We start from the raw sequence: 23,831 nt of genomic DNA, 5'->3' as shown, positions 1-23,831 counted from the left end.
CGCCAGCGCAGGATCCGGTGATATGATTGACAGGAAAATATAGATTTTTGTAAAGATCAAAGGAAATTAACTCTGTTGTAAATCTAAGCGAATGAAAATGCAAAAATTGAAATTTTAAAATTGTAAAGTTTTCTACAAACATATAAATTATCGAAGTCCGTTTAACTTATCATCATAGAAAGAAGGTGTGTATACTTATTCAGTGTGGGCGTGGATTTGGGTTTGCCGATCTCTCAAGTCTATTGCTGCAGGTCATAAAGTGCGTCGACCGCCTTGTAACCCACGCCCTTTACCTGTTTACCTAATGTTTACTAGAATATTGGGCTATGTCTTAAACCCCCTCCCCCTTTTTACTCGCACAATCACATTTACGTTAAAATCAAATATTCAATACCCCTTTTAACAATGTATATATATTTATTTTAAATAATCTAAAACCCATTTATCATGTTTATTTGACTACAAATATTTATAACTATAAAAACTATTGTAATGTGAGCGTCCTAGTAAAATAGTTATAATCATAGATCATGTTGATTATTTTACAATCTAGAAAAATCTTTCTTTAAATGTTAAACATTTCAAAAATGTTCGTAATTCAATCATGTCAGTTTTCATAAAATAGCAAAATTTAGAAAATTTAATGAGCTGGCATTGAATTATAGCTTTTGTTATAATCATTTAATTGTTTTGTAGTTCTTGTTTTTCTTCCAGCTTTCAGATGAATTTTAAAAAAAATTGTCAAATATAATTTTAAATACAGGTGGACTACTTTTTTGGAAAGGGGGGTTGGGGTTGGTTGTTGTTTACTGAGTAAAATGGTCGTGTAACAGGTGCTCGTTACCAATACGCATGCGTGAAATGCAACTTTCGCCATCTTGGAGCATTTGAATCAGAACGAGCAAATCGAGAACTCAAAACACAATAGAACAGAGGCAGTTATCCACATATTTTTCGAAAGCCACCTATGGTTCGAGGGGGCATTGTTATTTCGGTAAGATTTATAAACTTTAACAAAACACAGTAAGTTATTTTCGTCAATTTTTACACTGAGCAAAGAATGGCCGACATCACGGGCCCTGGAAGTTATTGTAAATATATTGCATGTGCATGTATAAAAAAGTAAGGGTAGGACACTCTTTTGGGGGCGAAATCGGGTTTGACGAAGTCTGGGCGTTCCTCAAACGAAATTTCGCGACAAATCGTTCAAGTATACTTTACTTACGACATATGTATACATTCGTTCCGCTCCAATGCTGTTACGTCGAAGAAAAAGGTGTTTTTATACATCCAAGTGTCTAAGAATTTCGCTAGACTGGTTCACATCCGGTTTAATCGCAGTGAATCGAAAGGTAAATTGAAAGGTAAGTTCTGATTGGTCAATAATGAAATAAATTCTTCAATTTCTTATCGATATTTGTCAATCTTCTTCATTATTCTCGCATTTCATTGTTGAAAGGCCAAACTACCCAGTATCTATATGCATAACTCCTTTCAAACATCTGATACATACTCACCATAAATTGTTATCAGTTTCGCCACCTTATTGACGAGCAGATTTATTTTATTATTAATTAATCAGAACTTATCTTTCGATTCACTGCGATTATACCGGATGTAAACCAGTCTAGCGAAATTCTTAGACACTTGGATGTATAAAAACACCTTTTTCTTCGACGTAACAGCATTGGAGCGGAACGAATGTATACATATGTCGTAAGTAAAGTATACTTGAACGATTTATCGCGAAATTTCGTTTGAGGAACGCCCAGACTTCGTCAAACCCGATTTCGCCCCCAAGAGAGTGTCCTACCCTTACTTTTTTATACATGCACATGCAATATATTTACAATAACTTCCAGGGCCCGTGGCCGACATTGCATTGTTTTGTTTCGTGTTACATATGATAGCACGAAAACTTCGAGCAGTGTTAAATAAGTCAGAAACGTAGTCTATTTATCCTGTTCAATCATCTTCTTTCTACTTTTTAATGACTTAAAAACATTATTGATTAAAGAAAACAGTGAATTGCTTATAAGTGTATGAACTCTAAAGTGAATGAGTCAGTGTCAGTGGGCTAATAGTTCAATGCATTGTATTGTGATATAATGCAACCGTCGTGACATACAGTATAATCATTATTTATTGTTGTGTCTAAACAAAAATAGTGTTCCTCAGCTTTTGGTTCTAAACATAACAGACATTTTGCTAATTTTTCTAATTTTACACAACTATTTCAAAGAACAAATCCATAAAGAAGTTTTAGGCTGTCAGAGTTTTACATTTGAGAAACACTTTTTGACCACAGAATAATTTATTTTTTCAAAGATGAAATAATTTTCTGCAAACCCTTATTTCAAGACTTTAAACTAAAGTTTTTGATCTGTAATGGGATTGGAGAAATGGGCCAGGCCAGGATTCAATTCCAGGGCCCCCTGATTCTCGAGTCAGGCTCTTTACCCACTGAGTTGTCTGGTTTCAGAATTTGAACCAGTCTGACCATCTTTTGCTCCCCCTTAAAGAATCTTCGCTCATGAAGATCAACATCCCCAACTTCTTTCCCCTAGCAGGAGTTGACTTGTCAGTTCCAGGGGTTAGAACACACAAAATGTGAGAAATAAAGATGGACCAGCCCTAGCTGCAGGTCTGTAGCTTTCGGTCTGAAAAAATTCGGATGGATGCCCTTGGATCTAATAGTAAATAGCTGCAATTTATGACGCTAAAAAAAATGCGCTAGTTATAAAAAAATTAATTATTTTGGGGAAAATCCAGCTTTTAAAGAATTAATTGCTGCTTATAAAACTAGAATTCCCTGCTGTATTCGAACTCTGGACCTGCAGGTTAATAGACTGAAGCTGTACTTATTGCACTACTGAGATAGACACCAACTTTTGGTGACATAACCAGTGTTACAATGGGTTGAAATTGCCATGTTGTGATGTACTGTCCCAAAAATTAAAAAGTCACGGGGGTGTCAAGAACCCTTAACAAACATTAACTATAGTTTACAGATTAACAGCAAAATCATTTATTAATGTTATTAATCTTTTAAAAGATCCCAAATATTTATAATTTATTACAGTACTAGCAAAAATACTTTTAAAGTTATTCATATTGAATTTGGAGACCTATATGTACAGTGCATAAGCAATATTTTCACTCAGTTCTTTAGCTATAATTTGAATTTGACTTGATACCCTACACAATAAGTTGTTTGGGGGGGGAAGGGGGTTATAATGTACTGGGTTTTTAAAACCTGTCATACAAATTAAGTAAGTGTATAGATAGAGAGACCTTTGATAATGGGAAAAATAATCTACTTCCTCTAAGGATAACCAGGAAAACGTTTTCTTTGCAATATATACAGGTGAATCTTGATAACTCGAACTTCAGGGGACCATGATTAAACTTCGAGAGATCAAGAGTTCAAGAGATCGAAAGTTTAAAAAAATCCGGAGATTTTTGTTCCGGTCATTTTGGTTCTAAAATTATAGTAGCCGGAAATTTATATTTATAACATGGACGGATAGTCTGACATGATTTCAATCGGATTTTCTGCTACATTACTTCAATTTAAACAATATAGAACTTACTTGTGTGGTTATTAAGTGTATTTTTTCACGTTAAAAATCTTTTAAGCATATTATGTTCTCTTAATCATTACGTTAGAATATTTTAAATAAAGAGCATTTACCGTAACTTTCACAAGTTGTTGAAGTTAATTGGTCACTTACAAATTACCTATCTACCCTTTGAAGAAAGCAAGGGGTAGTGTCACTTACGTAATCAACCAATTAACACTACCACGCTAGTTGAGTTCACTCAACCATCCAGGTAAGGTCCACGCGTAGCTATAATTTTACACTTGATCGGCCGCGTGTGTACACAGCAACCACTTCGAGTTATCAAGAGTGGAAAACAATGAAATATGTGTAACGGGACCCAGGTGTCACTACGAGAAATCAAGAACTTCGAGAAATCGGAGTTCGAGAGATCAAGAGTAAATTTGCTTAGTTATATAGAGAAAAAAATTGGGACCGTGAGTCCACTTCGAGAGACAAAGAACTTCGAAAGATCGAAGTTCGAGCCATCGAGTGTCACCTGTATTAAAAAACTGATTGTATGAATATCTTTGAAACTGCTCCTTTAGGAATGAATTATTAAAGATAAATAACTCGTAAAATTAAAAGATTGTCACCAAACATCATTGCTAGCTTGTATTATGTCATCAACACATCAGTGCTAGCTTGTATTATGAAGGAAGGAAAAACTGGTGTGTTGCTTGTGAGCTTCAGGTGTGCTTTTTTTTTTTTTTTTTTTTTAAGTCAGTTCTGAAATTGCTAGTATACAGTCTGATGTACAAATAAAATTGTGCTTCTTTACTGTATTTTTTTTACAAGTAAAATAAAAGATGTATTCATTACCAAAGTCATATATTGTGTAGCAGATGATGAAAATTGTATTAATAGTCTAGCCTGAGCCAGATTTACTAAACTGTTGGTTAAATCTGGAAGACCTCTGTTTAAACATTACATATTGTCTCATTTTTTGTCCAATTCATATTGTAAGTGGCCCAAGAGAATGGACAAATGTTCTATAGAATGTTCTAATAAGAAACTGATTCTGATTTATGATTATCTGAAGAGAATTTTAACCATAGATTTATTATATTAAGCTTCAATTTCCGAACTGATTAGAAAGTCTCTGTAAAAGTTGCTTCAGGGTTAATGCGTCTCTTTATATATTTTGCTAGAAACATAACTCAGTGTTGTGATGTTTTAGCAGAACACTGAGCATGGCCAACTATGCGTAGAAACAAAAAATTTGCAACGTATATTTTATATTGATTTTCAGCGTAGGATACAGTTAAGGAAAGCCATAACATTTGCTTGCAGAATGAAAATGAAAAGTGTAATTAAAGTAATTACGCTGTGCCTATTGGGATGAGTTGAAATGGTGTCAGTGCAACATGTCAACCCAGTCAGCTGTAAAGCCTGTCTGAAGTCTCAGTTATATCCCCTGGGTGTTTATGAATGATTGAGTTTAATGGACAGAATTTTTCCTAACACAAGGTCTTGCAAAGAGAACTTGTCATGACTGTCTTACTAATTGTAATGAATAAAACAAAGTGGTTAAGCTAAGAGAAGACAACTCATCAATGATGATGTAAATGTGATGAATGAATATATGACAAAAATTTACTTAAATGGAGGGAATAATGTAATATGATAGAATTTTTATGTCAGGTAAGACATTTTTTCCTTTTTAAAACTTAGATAAACATCCAAATTCTGATAACATTTTTCTGTAATGGTTGTGTTAATTTTTCACTTGTATTTTGCTAGTGAGAACACAAGTTTAGCCTTTAAAGCTAACTCTTAACAGCAATTAGTTATCAAACAAAATTTAAATCTTTTTTATGTTTACAAATATCGCCTTCATATAGTAGGTAAAAAGATATAGGACGGGTCGTATCAATTTAATAAAATCAAAGTTAATACAACTGTATTCAGCATCGCTCTGTTGTACTGATACATGTATTAGTTTTACCGTATCTAATATGCAAACTTGTTTACAGATATTAGTAGTGCTGAAACGAATTCCATAAATCAATATTTGAATATTTGTGAGTGGTATTCGATTCGTAATCGAATATTCGTAGACGTCATCTACAAGGTATTAAGCATGTTTGATAATTTATATTACAATGTGATTGTACGTGTTATCTGCTTAGGCCAAAAAAAAATATGTGTGTTTCCTATTCATCAGATTTTAAAATAGGGTAGGTAGGTCGTTTTTTTGTTGTTTTTTTTTAATGAGCTTTTAAGTTTTCCCCTTTCCTAGCATATGATTTTTCTATACAATAAGAAAATGTATTGAATTATAGTTGCCCATTTATTTTTTATGCAAATAATGTGTAATGTAATTTTTTTATTAATCTCCATCAACTACAATCAAAAGATTTATTACTTCAATCTTTAATAAAATACTGCAGTCCTGACTCCTGTATGAGAAGGATTCGTAACTTTGTAGGTCAGTCCAAATATTTCCGCCATGTTTGATTTTAGTACAAAAAAAACCCAATAACAACCTTAATTCCGGAAAGTGTCCTGAATATTTAAAATTAAAGAACAAATCATATCTTACATCTTTTAAAAAAAAATCTTATACCTTTCGATATTAACACTCACACTTGTTCAAACATTTTAGCAAAATATTTCTTCATATTCTTATATGAATAAAAAAATCCAGAATGTTTGTCTTCGCAGGATGTAAACCCTGCTTTTACTTTCAATGTAAATAAGTACGGCAGTCAATGATCAGAGTTTGCAAATGGCTTTGTCTTTACTTTCATTCAGCATAAAATGCTCCCTAATCTGACTTCTTTTCCATCGTAACGAAATAACATGCTGCTGCAAAGTTTATAGTGCTTGTAATACGGATGTTTAACTTGTGACTGAATATTTGAATGCTAAATATGCATTCGAATATTAGAAATTAACTATTCATTCGCGAATATTCGAACATTCATTTCAGCACTAGATATTAGCCATACATACCATTTCAAATTTTAACATTTTTGTATTTGTATAATTATAACAAAAAGAAACGAACAAAATATTTTGAAATAGAATATTACTTTCAACTAGTTGTTCTGAAAAATTAAAGCCTGAATTTTATTAATAGCAATTTTCAATGTTTTTTCATTTTCTCACTTTTTAAGGTATTCAATGTATAACGACCACATTTTGTACCTAATAAATGAATGGTCTGACATTCTTAATCATATCATTTTGAAGGTGATATCAAATAAAAATACTCCACCATAGGAATTTTCAAAATTTTGATTATGGTTCAACTAATTACACCTTGAATTTTGCATTGAGGTCTATGGGCAACGTATGTTTTATTAAGATATTCTAAAAAGTAACTTGAAATTCGTAAAACTCTCTTGGTTAATATATGCATAAACTTTCTCTTTATTAAAATTTGAAATAAAATTAATCATTTACTGCAAATATTTTGAATAAATTAAAATTTTCTTTTTTTCATCAAGGGGAAATAACTCTTTAAAAAATTTTAAGGTGCAAAATGACCGTTTTTTTTATATGTTGTCAATCATGTGAATTTGGTTTATTTCACTTTCATTGTTATCTAGCAATACAAAGTTAAATAGTTTAAAATGATTCAAAATTGTACAATATCCCTTCATTATACATCGAATACCTTAAGATTTGAAATCTACGAAAATTGTTAAGTCATACGTAAAAATAATCATCAGAAAATTATCTCTCTTAAACCAAACAGTATTTCAACCAATAAAATAAATGTAAATTTTCTCATGTATTTTCTACCAATCACAAAGTAAGAGGTGCCCAACACAGAGACTGAAAACTTTTTCAACTCTTTATACCTTCTTCCAGGGAAGACAGTAATAATAGGGATGGATAAAAAATCAACATCTGATAAAAAAAAATGAATTCTTACAGTTTATAGTGGGAGTAGGGGGTAGGGTTTTTCATCATTCAGGATTGATAATTTTGTAAAAGATTGCATTTTGTTCATGGCCTTATGGGACTTTTATATATAATTGTTCATGCAAATGAAATGTATTATAAACTGAAGTAACTTATTTGTAGTAAGTAGTACAGGTACATAATATACGTGGTTCAACTTTCATCACCTTATTAAGTTTTAAGAGGATATTGGAGAGGATGGGATTTGATAAAAACATTTCTGTTGGTCTTTTGTTGGACTATGGCCTTCTGGTTGTCTCTGATGAGGACAATGCCGACAGTATTGGTCCCTCTTGTATACTAGTATGGAGTGAAAGATTGGTGAATTTGGCCACTAATCCAGGTAAAACAGAAATGAGAAAAAAGTTACCGTTGACATGTAAATTTACTGTAATGTCATTTTGCATCAGTTTGTTTACATCTTGAACTCACTCTAGAGAAGTTTTGGTGTTTTGATCCAGCTAAGAGATAGGGGTGGTTGGGTCTGTAGTCATTAGATGTATTATGAAAATTAAAAATAATCTCTCTCTGTACCTTGTACATGCTAGGAGTGAGAAAGCCTGATGTTCTTATTTTGTTTGCTTATAATGATATAATTATAAACATGACGATTTAATTATTTTCTTAAAAGTGCAAACTGTAATAATTAATGCTAAATGTCATATTTTTAGACATAATAATGAAGTGTGCAAGTGACAGTGATGATACGATTAAAAGGAAATTTCTTGTGGCACTTCTGATTAATTTGTGAAAAAAAACACAGGAAGATGTGATATTTTATGTTGAAATGCAAACGATTTTCTCCACAGCCATATGGCAGATATTGATAGTATGTTGCATTATCAAATTCTGATCTACACAGAGGCAATTCATTGTGGAATATTTAAAAACCCCTTCAAGAGCCTCATTTAAGGTTACTGGCGGACCTGGTTCAGAGGGTCACACATGACACATGTCATAGTAGACTATTTAAATAAGACTTCCATCCATCTCCCCCTCAGACATATCAGTGATTGGCAGAAAATTGCTGTGCCATGGTTGAGTCCATGTCACTTGTGAGGGGTGTTCAAGGTTCAGTGATTAAAAATACCTGTCAGTGAGGAGTGTAAATATTAGTAGGCATGCCAAGCCAATTTTAAAATGGTATTATGAGATTAAAATCTTTGTATATTTCAATTCTGTTACCTGCTATTAAGCTTAAAAATTCATTGTTTTTGAAAAATTCCAACATTATATATTTTTAAAATATTTTTGAAGTTTGCACTTTTAACATTTACAATTGAATTTTTACATATAAAATGTCACCTCCATTTTCATACCTTTAAACCACTGAAAATTTTTTTTTGTTAACACAAAACTCAAGAGAATTGATAAAAGAACAATGTCCAGTGTGAAATTTTCATTAAACATACAATTTTATTAATTATAATTAACAATGAAATGAAAATTGTTAGTTTATTTTGGTCGATCAGCTAGATCTCTGGCCCCATGCAATGTCTGTAAATAGAATTAAAAAAATATTAATTTATGTGATATTTGCATATCAATAAAATGAATAAATAAACAAGATATCTCAGTAATACTATTTACTAATACATAATTACCTGTTTAGAAATGAATCAGAACAGTATACAGAAGTCTTAACTCGGGAACCATGAAATCTCTGCTAACATGTCTGAAACCAAGCAAAAGTAAATTTTGTAAGATATTTTAAATTTTAAACAAATTGTATGATTATTAATGGACTGATGAAATGTATTGCTTTAATAAATTGAAATGTTTAAGTTTTATTTTCAGTGATGAAAAGTAAATGCAATTCTCATAATTATCATACAGTGTATTATTAATACTAGCACCAATATAGAAATGTGAAGTCTGAATTGAAAAAAAAAACAACCCACAACTATAAGAACAAAACAAAGAAGACAAGCCTGCAACTTCTATCAGTTTTCAATAGTACATATGATAAATAATTAAAAACAAAATGTTTTTTAGTAAAAAAGAAATAAAATTTTAGTATTCCATGAAGTAGGAAATTCACAACTGTAAAGGTCTTTTCCAAAACTTTCAACAACAGAAAAACAACCGAAATGCCATACATTCAACTGATACCTCTGGTATAATCTCTAAATCACCCTTTTTATAATCATCCAAAAGTTTGTAAGTGTACACACACTTTGTAATTCCATCTTCTGCCACATCATTATCATACACAATGTTATAGAAGTTCACAAAACCTGGCACAACACTTATAACCCTTCCTATGTAATTGCCATTTGAAAATCTATGTTTAACCCTTTTCCCAACCAATAATGGAGTCCTAATTCTTTGTGGTTCAGTATCTGGGCCATGATAAGCAGCATCTATAAGCTTCAGCAAGTTTTCTCTCAATACAGAAATAGGATGCTTTTTACCTTTAGAGCTAAACTTAAAAACCTCTTTGTTTTCATGTTTTTGCTTCAACATCTTTTGTCTAAATCGAAGTTGAGCCTCAAGTGCTTTCCTTTTCTCATTCTCCTTCTCAATCTCACCAAGTGCTGCATCAACTCTTTCCCTCGACTGCCAAAGCCCATAATATGCTATTTCATTTGTTTGTTTTTCCCGCTGTGCAAGTAAATTTTGCTCCTTTTTAGCAAGGGCAACCTTTTTTTCTTCTAAAAGCTGTCTTCGCTTTAAAACAATATCATGGCACCGCTCTTTAAATTGTGCTCTAAGCTCCCTTCCTTCCGAAATACCCTTACTTATCATCTCGTGTTTTTCTTGATCTGGTAAAGAATCTAACCATTTGGATGTTTTGTTAAATGAAAACATGATGAATGCCTCATTTGTTATGGTTGATGCGTTTGGGCGAAAACTTATAAAGTTGTCTAACATTCCAAACACTCTCTCACTCATTTTATTGTGTGGAACAACAGATTTGCTTTGATCTTTGAGTTTATCAGAAGGGTTATTGTATGCTCCTCCAGGTAAATGTTCTCTTAAGGCGCCAGAAACAAGTTTATGGAAGCCACAAAACAGCAATTGGGCAATCTGAATAGCAATATGATCAAATTCATCATTTGGTTTCACTAATTCCTCATAAAGTTTGTCTTTAACAATTAAACTCTCTTCAAATGGGTACTCATCTCCATTCACAAATCCTGATGCATCTGTGCTCTGTCTTTCAAGGTATACAGTAAGGCTTTCAAAATATGTGTTAAGATCTAAAATATTGAGGTTCTTTTCAATAATTCTCCAAAACGGTGCAGTTATCAATTTTGATATTAATCCCAACACCTTGCAGGCAGCAAGGAAAACTGGATTCTTAATTAAATGAGCAATTATCTTGTGCAGATTGTTTGTAACTCCATGAACATTGTTTAGAAATGTACTGATTGTCTCTCTGTGGTAGTAAACTACCTCAGCAATAAAAAAGATTACATTGAACCTGTTTCCCCGGAATGGAATAAATAATACTTTTTTATCCCTTGAACTGCAATAAACTTTGAATTCTGCAAATGCACCACATTTCTCATCGCCTCCACAAGAGAAACATTTTGAGCAACATCTCATTAAAGTTAATGTTTTAGCCTCGCTTTTTGAAAAATAACATTCACTTTCCTGGTCAGTTTCAGGATCTTCAACACCATTAGATTCAGAATTTCCTTGTTCATCTTCAAACTTTTTGAGAATAGGTGATGTGCACTCTGCCATATTTACAAGTAGATGAAGTGCACAAAAGAAGTTATTAACTTTGCTGCACATGAGTTTTTGTTCATTACTGAGTACTTCCCAGTCCTTTTTAACAATAGACAAAATTTCCGATTTATACTGCTGCAAAAGTTCTGTGAATGATATGTTTACTTTAGCCCTATCAGACATGAAACTTTGGATGTTGCTTATGATTGTATGACCAACTGATACATCTTCATTGATTATCATTTCCTCACAAGCAGATGATATGTCGTTGAGAATTTCTTTGAAAGTGTCCAATGTTGTTGAGGCTGCTTTATTATGCATGTCTCTTAGTCCCAGGCAAAAGACCTCTTTTTCTTCATTGCTTGCAAGGAATGTTTGGTAAGTCTTGCCTTTCTTTCTCGTTTCATCTCCATACAAACAAAGGTTTTTCTGTTGTCCCAGTTTCACACCAATGTGTTTTTGTCCGATTGCTACCTTTTCACACACAATGTTGTCTACTGTTTGTCTTGATGGCAATTTATTAGCTACTTTGTTTCCTAACTTTAAAACGCTTTCAATAACTGATGGGATGTTTTTAGTGGCAACATTAAGAGAGGTCAATTTCATTATACATTCTCTAACCTGCGGGGTGTATGATCCAGAATCTTCATCAAATATTTTCATTTCAACATCATCATCCAATAAATTCAACAAATAATCTCTTTCCTGTTCCAGTGCTTTAATTTATATCACTTTTCAACTTCAATAATTCTTTTGCAGAGTCATCATTACCCTCTGGTTTTGTCTCGTGAGGAACAGATTGTAGTTTTGTAAGCTCAGTCTGCATAGTTTTATATTCAGACAACAATTCCTTACATCTTTCTTTTTCTTTTGTAAGCAAATATGAGCAATCTCTCTCCAGTTTTTGATACTTTTTAGCCGTTTTTATTTTTAATTCATCTCGTTTTCTTTTTCTCATTAGTAGTAAATTCTCATACCTAAGTTTTCTTGTTTTTGCTTTCCATTCATCAACCTCTTTTTTTCTTTTTTTTTCTTTTTCTGTTATTTCTTTTAATTTATTTTGCTGTAAATGTTTTGACGCCTCTATTTCTTCTTCACAGAGAAGTTCTCTATGCTTAATTTTTTCATTTTGTTCTTTTAATGTGTTGCTCAAAGACATCAATGTTAAATTAACTGCTTCAGACTCGAATTGTGCCATAATTGGCTTTTTAACACCTCGTGTTACTGTCCCTACAGGAATTTCAAAATTTAAAGCTTCAAAATCGATTCTGTATTTCCCCTTTTTTTTCTTTAAGTTTTCATTTGTGCGTCTTAATTTCCTTACTAAAGCATCTGCATTAATAATTTCATTTTCTCCTATATAATCTTTAAAAATTTGGTCAATTTTACATAGAGGAACATTGTCATTTTTCATTTTTTCAAACATGTTTACGGCATCTTTATTGGTTATGAGTGGCATTTTTTGGGGGGGGGGGGGGTGTGTTATTTAACAGATATCATTACAGTCATCCAGAATTGTCATTTTTCCTCCTCGATTTTCAATTAAAGCCCTATTTATTTCAAAAATGCTGCTTGGGATATCTAATAGTCCAATGAGTTTCTTTTCACGTTTGAAAAAAATTTCGTCCGTGATATCTTCTATCAAAGTTTCAATGAACTCTGTTTCCTGATACAGGTAGTCTTCTACCTTTATTTCAAAAATATCTCTAGCTTTTAGATAGTTGTTATCATCATAAATCTCTTTAACAAATTTGTCAAAAATGCTCAGTAATTTTCTGGCATTATCTGAACATGTTTTGCTGGCTAAACGGCCATCCAAAATTTTCCTGACAAAGGAAAGTTTAGGAACACAAAACCCCGCTCTTTGCCTTTCAAGTACCTCACAAAGATGAGAACTCTTTGACATACTCTTGATCTGTTGAAAGTAGTAAATGAATGCCATTACAATATGTAAATCGCCTACCATAATCAATTCAATATACATTTCGAATTTCCTCTGTTGACATATCGAAATTAACGTTAAAATCTTATTATCTGATCGAAGATAATCCGTAATAAGAACAATTTCAATAATATGGTTTCAAAATAACTTTAAATACAAGCATAAACTACGCTATATATCTTTGTAAATGAAATAAAAGGTGAAAATCAGTGTGAAATATGGGAGCCGCCATTTTTGAACGGAAACGAGGCTATCAACACACCACATATTATTTCGACAAAATATACATATTGTCGTGCATTCTTTCATCATTTCTTATAATAATTAACAGCATAAAGTATGATATATTTTACCTATCATAGTTAAAAGGTTGCCTTTGCATTTAAAAAGACAAAACACACTTACCGCTCTCTTTCAGCTTATTTTTCTTTGATAAAAACACGTGTTTCTCCAGAAGTAGAGAGAAAGGCATGCGCTTGGATCATTTCGTAAACTGGTTCCTTTAACATTCGGAATATATCGTACGTTTTCTTCGAGTTGTAAGCCGTAAAAGACAACAACCCTCATGCCTAAAATACGCATGACGTCAGAGACATATAAAAAATAGAGAATATCGAGTTACGGCCCTTTGCTTTGGCATGCCTAATATTAGTCACATTATGCCAGGATTTTAAATGTGGGAGAGAGGTTGAATAATTTTAAACAGTGTTTGACACTTTAATTGTATCTCTCTTTCATTGACTAAAGTCACTCTGAAAACATTGAGGAGTTTTGACAAGATTTTTCATAGTTTGGATATAAACCATTATAGGTGTTGTGATATTTAATAATTCTGTGTGATGGTCTCAGCAGGAATGTTCTAAACTAATCAATTATTGTGTCCTCTACACAGCATGTAAAGGTAAGACCCTTAGATTTGTATGCTGCATTATTGGAGGGGGGTGCGAAAGCCAAACAGAAAACAATGCATTTGAGATACACTCTGTATGATCTGAATTTAGGGAAATAATGACGTGTTAATTAAGGTTACTTGTGGTGTTGCAAACTAGGAGCCTGCTAGTCTATGGAATGTGTTTGTAGATATAATGGATTCATCATTAATTCACTCTTTGATAGTTATAAACAAGGAGACTATCTTATCACTGTAACTATATTGACATTACCATGCACTGTGCTTCATTTGGTTTCTGTGCACTAACTTTGATGATACAATGTTGCAATGTACTGCCTATTTGGAAACAAGACCAGATGGCCTAAAGTGCATGTCAGTGTTTCAAAGGTTCATGAAATCAGGCCTATCTTGCTTAAAGTAATTAGAATTTGTGCTCTGTTTAATAGACTACTGAAAATCTCTAACTTATAAGATACTGGCACTGTAATTCACTGTTATTCTCTCTCAGGGCCTCAAAGTAAACTTCTGTTTAAATGGGCAAAAGTTGTTCAGTGTGTGTTAAAATAAGGGAAAATAGCATAAGTCTTTACAAAGATTTGATTTATACCAATTCTTATTTATTTTATATCCAAAATATGACCTATGTTGCTTTAGACAGAAAATGGGGGGGGGGTGTTAATTCGTTGAGATGGATGAGAGTTAAATTTGGAATGGTGCCCTTTGACTGCCCTGTTTCAAACAATAGGGAGACTTTGTCATTTCAAGTTGTTATGTGATCATGCACCCACCGCTCAATGTCTTTGAACCCTAACTCTGTCGTCTAGAACAGAATACTGAGCCCAAACTTTCCTGACAAAGTAGAATTTGTGTCTACAATCGCTGACAGGAGGAAATGTTTAACATGTTGAAAGTCATTCTCTTACAATTAGTCCGGGAAAGGTTGACACATTTCATTAATTATCATGTCTTGTGTAAAATTAATGTACTTTAAATGGCTAAAACAAACAGTTTGGAGAGGATAATTAAGGTTGACACATTAAAAGTACACAACTGCATGTTAAAAGAATATTAAGAGGATGTTTAATATGAGGTAGGTTAACAGGTTCTTTGTGGAGAACACTCAGAATTGTGAGGTATCTAAAAGAAAAAAACTTTTGTTCTGACACGATTGACATTATTTTAACACAGTTTTTCAAACTCTCAGCTCCTGACCCTTAACATGAAAACTTGTAAAGTTTTGTAAAGTGGATTTTGCAACTTGGCCTGTGTGTGTTTGCAGCTGTTGATTAAGGAGTAAATTCATCAGATGTGTGTGTGTGTGTGTGTATTCAGTGCCTAATGCTAATGCCTAGAGCCAGACTGTGCACCTGTTGTAGCCGAAGAAGTGTCAATTCTGTGTATGTATATATACACCACTAGGTCTGTTCCACAGAGCTGAACAAGGTTTCCTTTGTGTACACTAGAATGCTTTAAATCATAATTGAAAGGCATTTGAGTATTAATACACAGGTGACCTTTTATAATAGTGGGAACAGGCGTGCAGACAAAAATCTCTAGCTTCCAATGGCAGGGGGGTTATCATTACATTCTCGTGACCTCAGCGCTGGCACTCCAGATAAAAGCCAGTCTTGGGGGCCCTCAAAGGGAAACATGAAATTATTAAATTGGATATCGTCATGCTTGGTCAGATATTTACAAAGCAATATGCAGCTTCTAAATTTGTCAGATCTGGTAGCTTGTAACAATTTTCTCCCACAAAAAGTGTGGATTCTGTGTGCAGGTGTATTCAACATTCTGCTGAGTAATAAGTAACAATATTCTAATCAAGTTGAATCTAGTTATAGTGAAATGATTCTCTGACTCAGTTAAGGGTGGAATGATTCAAACCCATGTTTCGAGGAATGTATTTCTGGTGCCAAAAAGGTCAACTATAACAGTAGTGATATGGATATGTCAATAAATTGAAATATTGATCAAGTTACAGAATTCCATTTTTTAATTGATGAATTATGAAATATTACTGGTTTTGATGATAAGACAAGTCAGAAATTGATGATTGACTTGAGAAAACCACTTTTTGTAGATAACCCTGTTTATAACCTTTTGTTTTGTTTTCAGAGTTGAACAGAACCAGTTTTAACCATGAGTACATATCAGATGAACCAGAGTGATGGCGGACCCAGATCTAGTAAGTACACCCGCACTTAACTCTGCAGGCGCCAGCAATTAGGAAGGTGCAATTTTAATTGTCAGGTGAAACTGAATGTCCCTCTAATTACATCTGCTGTGTCACTGCTGTAGTTTAAATGATAGAGATGATTAATGATCCAGCAACTTTCACCACATAATTGGAATTCTATTAGAAACAGAAGTCAAAGAGTTTGTAAGGTTTCATCAAACCATCTCATTAAAACCTACGCAATGCACAACTACATATAAAAAAAAAAGTGCGCAATTGAAATTTTTGTTCTACATGTTCAATTGAAGTGACATAGATGAATCTGTGTCACAAGAACAGTTACTGAGCCGCCATGTACAGTGTGATTGAAGATGAGAAAAATCTGGAATTCACATATTAAAGACGTAAAAAGATCAGTTTATGTGTTGGTGAAAACATTCTGTGTTCCCCAGCTGCATGTTGTTCAAGTTAGATATTACATAATAGTAATTAATAAAATTAAAGTTAAAACCCAAGCAAGACCCAGACCAGTGACTTACAAAGCAACATTTAACCTATGTGAAATGTAGAGAATTAAAAAAAAAGAAGGAAATATGAAAAGATCATAATTATATCGTTAGTATGTTGAAAGGATCAGTATCTTTGCATTTCATAATTGAATATTTTGAAATAGGCAGCTGGTTTAATAACATTGCATCATAAACTCAATTTTTAAGCATGTTTGTCCAGTGTTAATGTACCACACAAGATAATGAATACTCAGTATCACCTTGGGAAAATGTGTTCAATGCTTGTTAAATGATGTCTATGTTGTATTCAATGAGATTGCATCTCTGAATCATATGTAAATCTTTATATGATTATTTTAATGTGTCTGGTGCTGATAAGCATTAGTTGACATTATATGAATTTCTTTTGCAGTGTCTGGAGGAGGCCAGAACTACATGGACCTCTCAAACATGCCTCTGGAAAACAAACAGGAACAGACGATGATGTGGCAACAGAACCAGTACATGGGGGACTCTGGTATCCACTCTGGGGCCACCACCCAGGCTCCCTCTATCAGCAGCAAGGGGGGCCACCATGATGACATCGAGGAACCCCAATCCAACATGGAAACCTCCCACATGCAGATGTTTGATTGGCCTGACCAGCAGTACCCCCAGCAAGGCTACACACAGGAACAAATTGATGGTCAGTCTCTTGTCTTTGACAGTTATTCTCACAAGTCAATATCAGAGTCACTTTTTTTCCTGAAAAATAAAAATAAGTTCAAAGACCATTAGTTGTAACAAGTAAATATGTTTTTGTTAGATGTGAACCAGCAGCTGAACCAGACCCGCTCCCAGCGAGTGAGAGCGGCCATGTTCCCCGAGACGCTGGACGAGGGGGTCCCCATCCCCTCCACCCAGGTCCACCCAGACCAGCCCACTGCTGTACAGAGACTGGCTGAGCCCTCACAGATGTTGAAGCATGCTGTTGTTAACCTTATCAACTATCAGGTGAGTTAAGCTTTATTTAGGTAGAGGCAATAATTCAAAGGCAAGACAATAAATTGAAATGTCATTTTAAAGATGTTTGTAAGATGTCTATAATAAGTTTATTGTTTTTAGGATGATGCTGATCTTGCCACGAGAGCTATACCTGAGCTGACCAAGCTTCTGAATGATGAAGATCAGGTAGTGGTTGGACAAGCAGCCATGATGGTTCACCAGTTGTCTAAGAAGGAGGCCAGTCGACATGCAATAATGAACTCCCCCCAGATGGTTGCCGCCCTGGTCAAGGCCATGAACAACACCTCTGACTTGGAGACCACTCGCTGTGCTGCAGGAACCCTACACAACCTCTCACATCACCGACAGGGTCTGCTGGCCATTTTCAAGTCTGGAGGAATCCCTGCACTTGTCAAGCTGCTGAGGTAAAAACTTGCTTCTTGAATACACCCCCCTTAAAAATTTCTTGGTCTACCTTTTATCAAAATTCCAACATTAAAGTAGATTTTGTCTTTGTAGCTTCTTTGAATAATGTATCTGTAAATGACCCTCTTAAATAAATACCTCGTGTTTTATCTGAACTACAACTAGTATATACAGTGAAAGAGAAACTGAAAATGTTAGGCTAACAAATAGAACACTATCACAGATAGCTGACATGAAATTTACAAGTGACAAATATTTATCTGCAAATTATATTGAATTCGAAGTCTAACCTTTGATTTTTGTTTTGTTAGCTCTCCTGTGGAATCAGTTTTATTCTACGCAATCACAACTCTTCACAACTTGCTTCTTCATCAAGAAGGTTCCAAGATGGCTGTTCGATTGGCAGGTGGTTTACAAAAAATGGTGGCACTGCTGCAGAGAAACAATGTCAAATTTCTGGCTATAACCACAGACTGTCTACAAATTTTGGCCTATGGAAACCAAGAAAGCAAGGTAGGTTTGGTAAAAAATAAAGAATGAATGTTTTCATTGGTTAGGGCATTGGTGTTAAATATTAAGAATATGACAGAATATTAAATAGATGAAAGGCTAGATCTGGCACACTGTCAGATAACTCTTATGAAAATTATGCTCTTAAGCAATTGTCCATATTTGAAACTGGTTAATAATTTTCAAGATTTTTAAGGGAGTGCTAGAAATATATATAGAGAATAATGAGTTTATGATGTATATTGAGGGTTGCTTGTTTCTGTTTTAGCTGATTGTGTTGGCCAGCGGTGGACCAGGTGAACTGGTGAGGATCATGAGATCATACACATACGAGAAGTTGTTGTGGACAACATCCCGAGTTCTCAAAGTTCTCTCCGTCTGCTCCAGTAACAAGCCAGCTGTGGTAGAAGCAGGTACGCTAGCTTATTCTTGCCTCATTATTTATTCAACAAGTCGGAAAAAAACAACAACATGAAAATCTATTTCTTGTTATTATTATATAGGACAAGCTGTGTGACAAAGGAAATGTTTGTTATTGGTCATAATAGATACATGTACTGAATGCTGACTATAAAAATGTTCTTATAGGTGGTATGCAGGCCCTGGCTATGCACCTTGGACACCAGAGTCAGAGACTGGTACAGAACTGTCTATGGACAATAAGGAACTTGTCAGATGCTGCAACTAAATGTGTACGTAATTGTTTTAAAAATAATGGACTATGTCTTCATTCTGTATTGAAACATCTATGTGTGTATATTTCATACCGATTTTGTTTTTGGTGAAATTTTATTTACTGGATGTTTTGTTTTTCTCCAGGACAACATGGAAGGCATCTTGCAAATGCTTGTTCAGCTTCTCTCCTCCAACGATCTCAATGTGGTGACCTGTGCTGCTGGAATCTTGTCCAACTTGACCTGTAACAACCAGCGCAACAAGGTCATTGTCTGTCAGGTCAACGGCATCGAGGCTTTGGTCAGAACCATCTTACAGGCAGGAGACCGTGAGGACATCACCGAACCAGCAGTATGTGTCCTTTATCTCTTCACAAAAATTCAGACAACTTGTGTACTACTGTAGTAATTCAGCCTCTTAATCACCAATAAAAAAATATCTGGTTATTTTCAGGTATGTGCATTGAGACATTTGACCAGCCGTCACCCAGAAGCTGAAATGGCCCAGAATGCTGTTCGTTTACACTACGGCCTTCCTGTTCTAGTCAAGTTACTTCACCCACCAAGCAGATGGCCCCTCATCAAGGCTGTAGTTGGTCTCATCAGAAATCTGGCCCTCTGTCCTGCAAACCATGCTCCACTGAGGGAACATGGTGCCCTGCCCAGGATTGTCCATCTCCTCATCAGAGCCCACCAAGATACACAGAGGGTAGGGGATTTGTGTGTACATGAAACTCCTTGAATATTAGCAGTAGTTCAAAGCATTAAACGTAACTGAATTCACGAACATTCAAAACCTGCATATTTTTTCAGAGAGCCTCTATCAGCTCCAATGGACAGGGATCAGGGTATGTTGATGGTGTTCGCATGGAGGAAATAGTAGAGGGAACAGTTGGAGCCCTGCATATTCTGGCCAGAGAGGCTCACAACAGAGCTGTCATTCGTGGTCTGAACGGCATTCCTCTCTTTGTACAGGTAAGCTGAAAACTGTCATAAGAAGATATTCATGGTTTTAAAAGTGCATGATTTTCCATATTGATTGAAATAAATGCAAAGATACAAAATAAAGATAACATGTGATAACTGGTGTGGTCGGTGTTTCAGCTGCTGTACTCTCCAGTGGAGAACATCCAGCGTGTGGCTGCCGGAGTCCTCTGTGAGCTGGCCGCAGACAAAGAGGGAGCAGAGCTGATTGAGCAGGAGGGAGCCACCGCCCCTCTCACAGAGTTGTTACACTCCAGGAACGAAGGCGTCGGTAAGGAGTCCTATGGTCAGAACCTAACACACTCCAGTCATTTATCTTCTCCTGTTTAAAATGCTGTAAACTATAGTCAGGTTGTGATCAATTGGTAATTTTTCTCCTTTCAGCAACCTATGCAGCAGCTGTTCTTTTCCGCATGTCTGAGGACAAACCCCAGGACTACAAAAAGAGGCTCTCTGTTGAGCTGACCAGTTCTCTCTTCCGTGACAACCAGAACATGCCCTGGTCTGATGTCCAGCCCCCAGGATTTGAGGATGTGGGACACATGATGCCCCCAGCTGATGATTCCTACAGAGACCAAATGTACCAGCCCCCTCATCATGACAGCCAAGGAAGCATGCACAGCAATGACATGAACAGAGGTGAGAAAATACACAACTCTCAGAACCATTTAGCTTAATAAACCTTGTATTTACAGCACAAGATGTTGTGTGTAACTTATCTGATGAAGGCTATGTCAAAAGAAATGCCATTTAGTGTAAATTTGTCTCTGTAAAATTCTTGATATGAATCATACAGATTTATCTGTTAGTATAATAATTTAAAAGTGGTAATGTTACCAAAGTGTAGAGATGAACTTTTCCTGTTTCTTTGTCCAGGTTATGAGCACCAGATTCCTATCGACTCTATGCAGGGTCTGGACATTGGCAGTCAGGGAGGGAGTCAGTATGGTGGGATGGAAAACCTGCCAGACCTGGGACCAAACGCACAGTCAGGGGACCTTAATTTCGAGAATCTCGAGTCCAGTCTGCCCCAACAGTCTGGCAACAACCAGGGCATGCCGTGGTTTGACACCGACTTGTAAATGTGCCACAGTTTGTAGAAGCCATGACTGAGGACCCTCGATGTGGTCAATACAAAGACAAAACTATTGTGTAGAACAAAGTAGCCAGTTATGTTTTCTGTACATTGGATATTACCACATGGATCTGTAGAACAGAATCTTGATGATGAACCTGCTATTGACATACTGTAACAAATGAGGAAATAATTTTGAGGGAAAAAACCCAGTTTCTATCAAAAAGTTCTTTTTCGCAAACTTTTAAAACATATGTCAATAAGAGAAGAAATGATTTCCTCCCCAAGGGGAAATGAGTTTTTAAACATGAATTTTAATGTTAAGGTTGTAGATTGAGCAGCTGAATATTTTAAACATTTTGGCACTTCCAAATTCTCATCTCTTCAACCACCTGGACCAGACTATATTCTTTTTGTAAATAATTCATTCCATTAGTTTATAACGTTCATCTTGTATATGCCCTAGATTAGAAATCTTATTATAAAACAAAAATTCAAAGCAGCAGGCATGAATATGAACAAAGAATTTATATTTCTGACACCACCCTCCAAAGCAAAGATGCTTCATACCTAAAATGTCCTTCAGTTGGAATGTTTCAGGGCAGTACTGTACCACTGTCCTGGTCAGAAATATAAAGGACCTATATTTTTGTAAGAATGCCATATCAGTTTGTGTACTCTTTCATTAAGTGCCTCTAAGGTAGTCATTTTAATTTGGGTCATATATTTATTGAATTTTATCAATATCATCGATGAAGACATCTCTGGCAGAAAAAAAGTTGTCTATCTTTTAATTTGAATGCATTTGTCTTAGAATTCTTTTTTGGTTTGTACTTTCTTTACCTTATCTTTTTATCCATTTTTAGATAATTTTATAATTCAGGAAATTATTTATAATAGTTGACATTAAGATATTACTATGTGTTGTGTAATGCATGCAATTCTAAATAAAACTTCTGTTTTAATATTGTTTGTTAACTTGAATATTTCCAAAGCATATTGAAAAGATATAGTTCTGTGATCCAAACTGCGCAAATAAGGCTTGAAATTGAAGGTGGTATGGGACACCTATAAATAGATATTAATGTGGATTAAAGTATATTATGATATACAATATTTGACCAAAGATAGGTTTTAAAATTTGTTGGAAGGGTAAGAGCAGGATTCAAACTTGTAACTTACAGATGCGTATTTAATGTTTCAACCCATTGCACTATGCTGTTAGCCAACAACTTGGGAAAACGGACAAAAATTATTTTAATTTTATTGATTATTTCAATTGGATTTACATCACAATAAGGAGGAATCCCATAGCACCTTAGATACTGATTAAGGGCACAAAACTACGTTTTCAACCTTTCAGGACTACAAATGTTTATGTCAATAAAACGAGTAGAGAGTACCTTTGGTCCTAATGAAAATTCTCGTTAGACAATATAAATTGAAGTTCATACCAGGATCACTAGAAACTATGCCCTTTCCATAATCCTTGATACAAGTTAATTAACCTATAAATACACGATGCAAGGAAACTCCAAGTTGAGAAAAGATGCAAGGCAAAAGTTTTGAAACTAGCTTGATTCAAGCTTGTACATATTTTTTTTCTAGGGGAGGGGTTCATTTTACGTACAGTGACAAAAAAATGATCATTTGGGCCATTTTCCCAAAGCTGTCATAGTCAAAGACCCATTGACCAGAATCTGAGCAGAAGAGGGGGATACATAGAATACCACCCTTTTTTGCTCAGATTGTGTCAAAAGCCTGTAACAATGTGCATGTTCATATGTCTGCAAAGATTATTGCTCAGCATGTGAATTACTCCCGCGTTACCAGCATACATGGACTGTTTTCAAGCGAACTGGTAACAAAATACAGTAGATAACAAGGCAGAGAGTGAAATGCCATTTACAAACCATTTGTTTCTAGGACAACTTATAAAAAAGATACATAAAAGAGCCTTTACATCCACAATGGATTCAAATATATAAAAAGAAGTATTTGAAGATAGTAAAAAAAAAAAAAAAAAAAATATGGGGTCATTAATGGGAAACGAACCATGGCCCATCGGCGTCTGTCCTTGTCCGAACGGGTCACCGTAATAAATAAAATACATTTTTTTTATCTTCAAACCTGCGGATGGCAATGGTTCTTAATATTCATTCATTTATTATTTTTTTCAAAAGGTAAAACTGACATACAAATAGTCTGCCAAATATAAGCCTATAATAATAAATGAAAGGGAGCTGCTCCCTCTCCCCGGAGTTCCCAAGAATGCTGGAGAAAACGTACCCAGGAGAAAACGTACCCAATTTATAGGGTACGTTTTCTCTAGGAGAAAACGTACCCGGGTACGTTTTCTCCAAGAGAAAACGTACCCTATGAAAATAATAAATAATGATTTTCATAGATATTCTTAAATGAAAGAAAATAAAATATACAATAAACATTTGTTTCATTTGTT

At 34.6% G+C, this 23,831-nt stretch overlaps 1 protein-coding gene and 1 long non-coding RNA gene across 4 annotated transcripts; one reads left to right on the top strand and one right to left on the bottom strand.

Annotated features, from left to right (window-relative positions):
* Nucleotides 1–835: 835 nt before the first annotated feature.
* On the top strand, nt 836–22,337 carry LOC128156713 (catenin beta-like). Of its 3 annotated transcripts, none has more exons than XM_052818964.1 (14): nt 836–994; nt 16,148–16,217; nt 17,130–17,402; nt 17,523–17,710; nt 17,822–18,126; nt 18,439–18,640; nt 18,906–19,050; nt 19,226–19,329; nt 19,457–19,663; nt 19,766–20,020; nt 20,125–20,286; nt 20,416–20,566; nt 20,680–20,934; nt 21,172–22,337. In XM_052818964.1, the coding sequence occupies exons 2-14, from the start codon at nt 16,172–16,174 to the stop codon at nt 21,375–21,377; spliced, it is 2,499 nt and encodes an 832-aa protein (XP_052674924.1). In that variant the 5' UTR covers nt 836–994; nt 16,148–16,171; the 3' UTR covers nt 21,378–22,337. The 3 variants fall into 3 exon arrangements, with proteins under 3 accessions (XP_052674924.1, XP_052674922.1, XP_052674923.1); XM_052818962.1 differs by having other exon boundaries at nt 20,416–20,581; XM_052818963.1 differs by lacking the exon at nt 836–994 and adding an exon at nt 13,802–14,038 and having other exon boundaries at nt 20,416–20,581.
* LOC128156716 (uncharacterized) lies at nt 8,904–13,758 on the bottom strand. Its single transcript, XR_008239758.1, has 3 exons — nt 13,543–13,758; nt 9,122–9,192; nt 8,904–9,014 (listed from the first exon to the last, which is right to left on the bottom strand). It is a non-coding gene; the product is annotated as an uncharacterized LOC128156716 (long non-coding RNA).
* Nucleotides 22,338–23,831: the final 1,494 nt, after the last annotated feature.

Source organism: Crassostrea angulata, chromosome 7 (genome assembly GCF_025612915.1).
Source record: "Crassostrea angulata isolate pt1a10 chromosome 7, ASM2561291v2, whole genome shotgun sequence".
Lineage (NCBI taxonomy): Eukaryota > Metazoa > Mollusca > Bivalvia > Ostreida > Ostreidae > Magallana > Magallana angulata.
This window is presented reverse-complemented; position numbering and strand designations above follow the sequence as displayed.

Excerpts from the sequence above, each read along its gene's own strand:
- LOC128156713 (XM_052818962.1), top strand. The coding sequence starts at position 16,172 with ATGAGTACATATCAGATGAACCAGAGTGATGGCGGACCCAGATCTA. Across the intron at positions 16,218-17,129 it reads TGATGGCGGACCCAGATCTA|TGTCTGGAGGAGGCCAGAAC; the intron begins GTAAGTACACCC and ends TTTCTTTTGCAG. Across the intron at positions 17,403-17,522 it reads CACACAGGAACAAATTGATG|ATGTGAACCAGCAGCTGAAC; the intron begins GTCAGTCTCTTG and ends TGTTTTTGTTAG.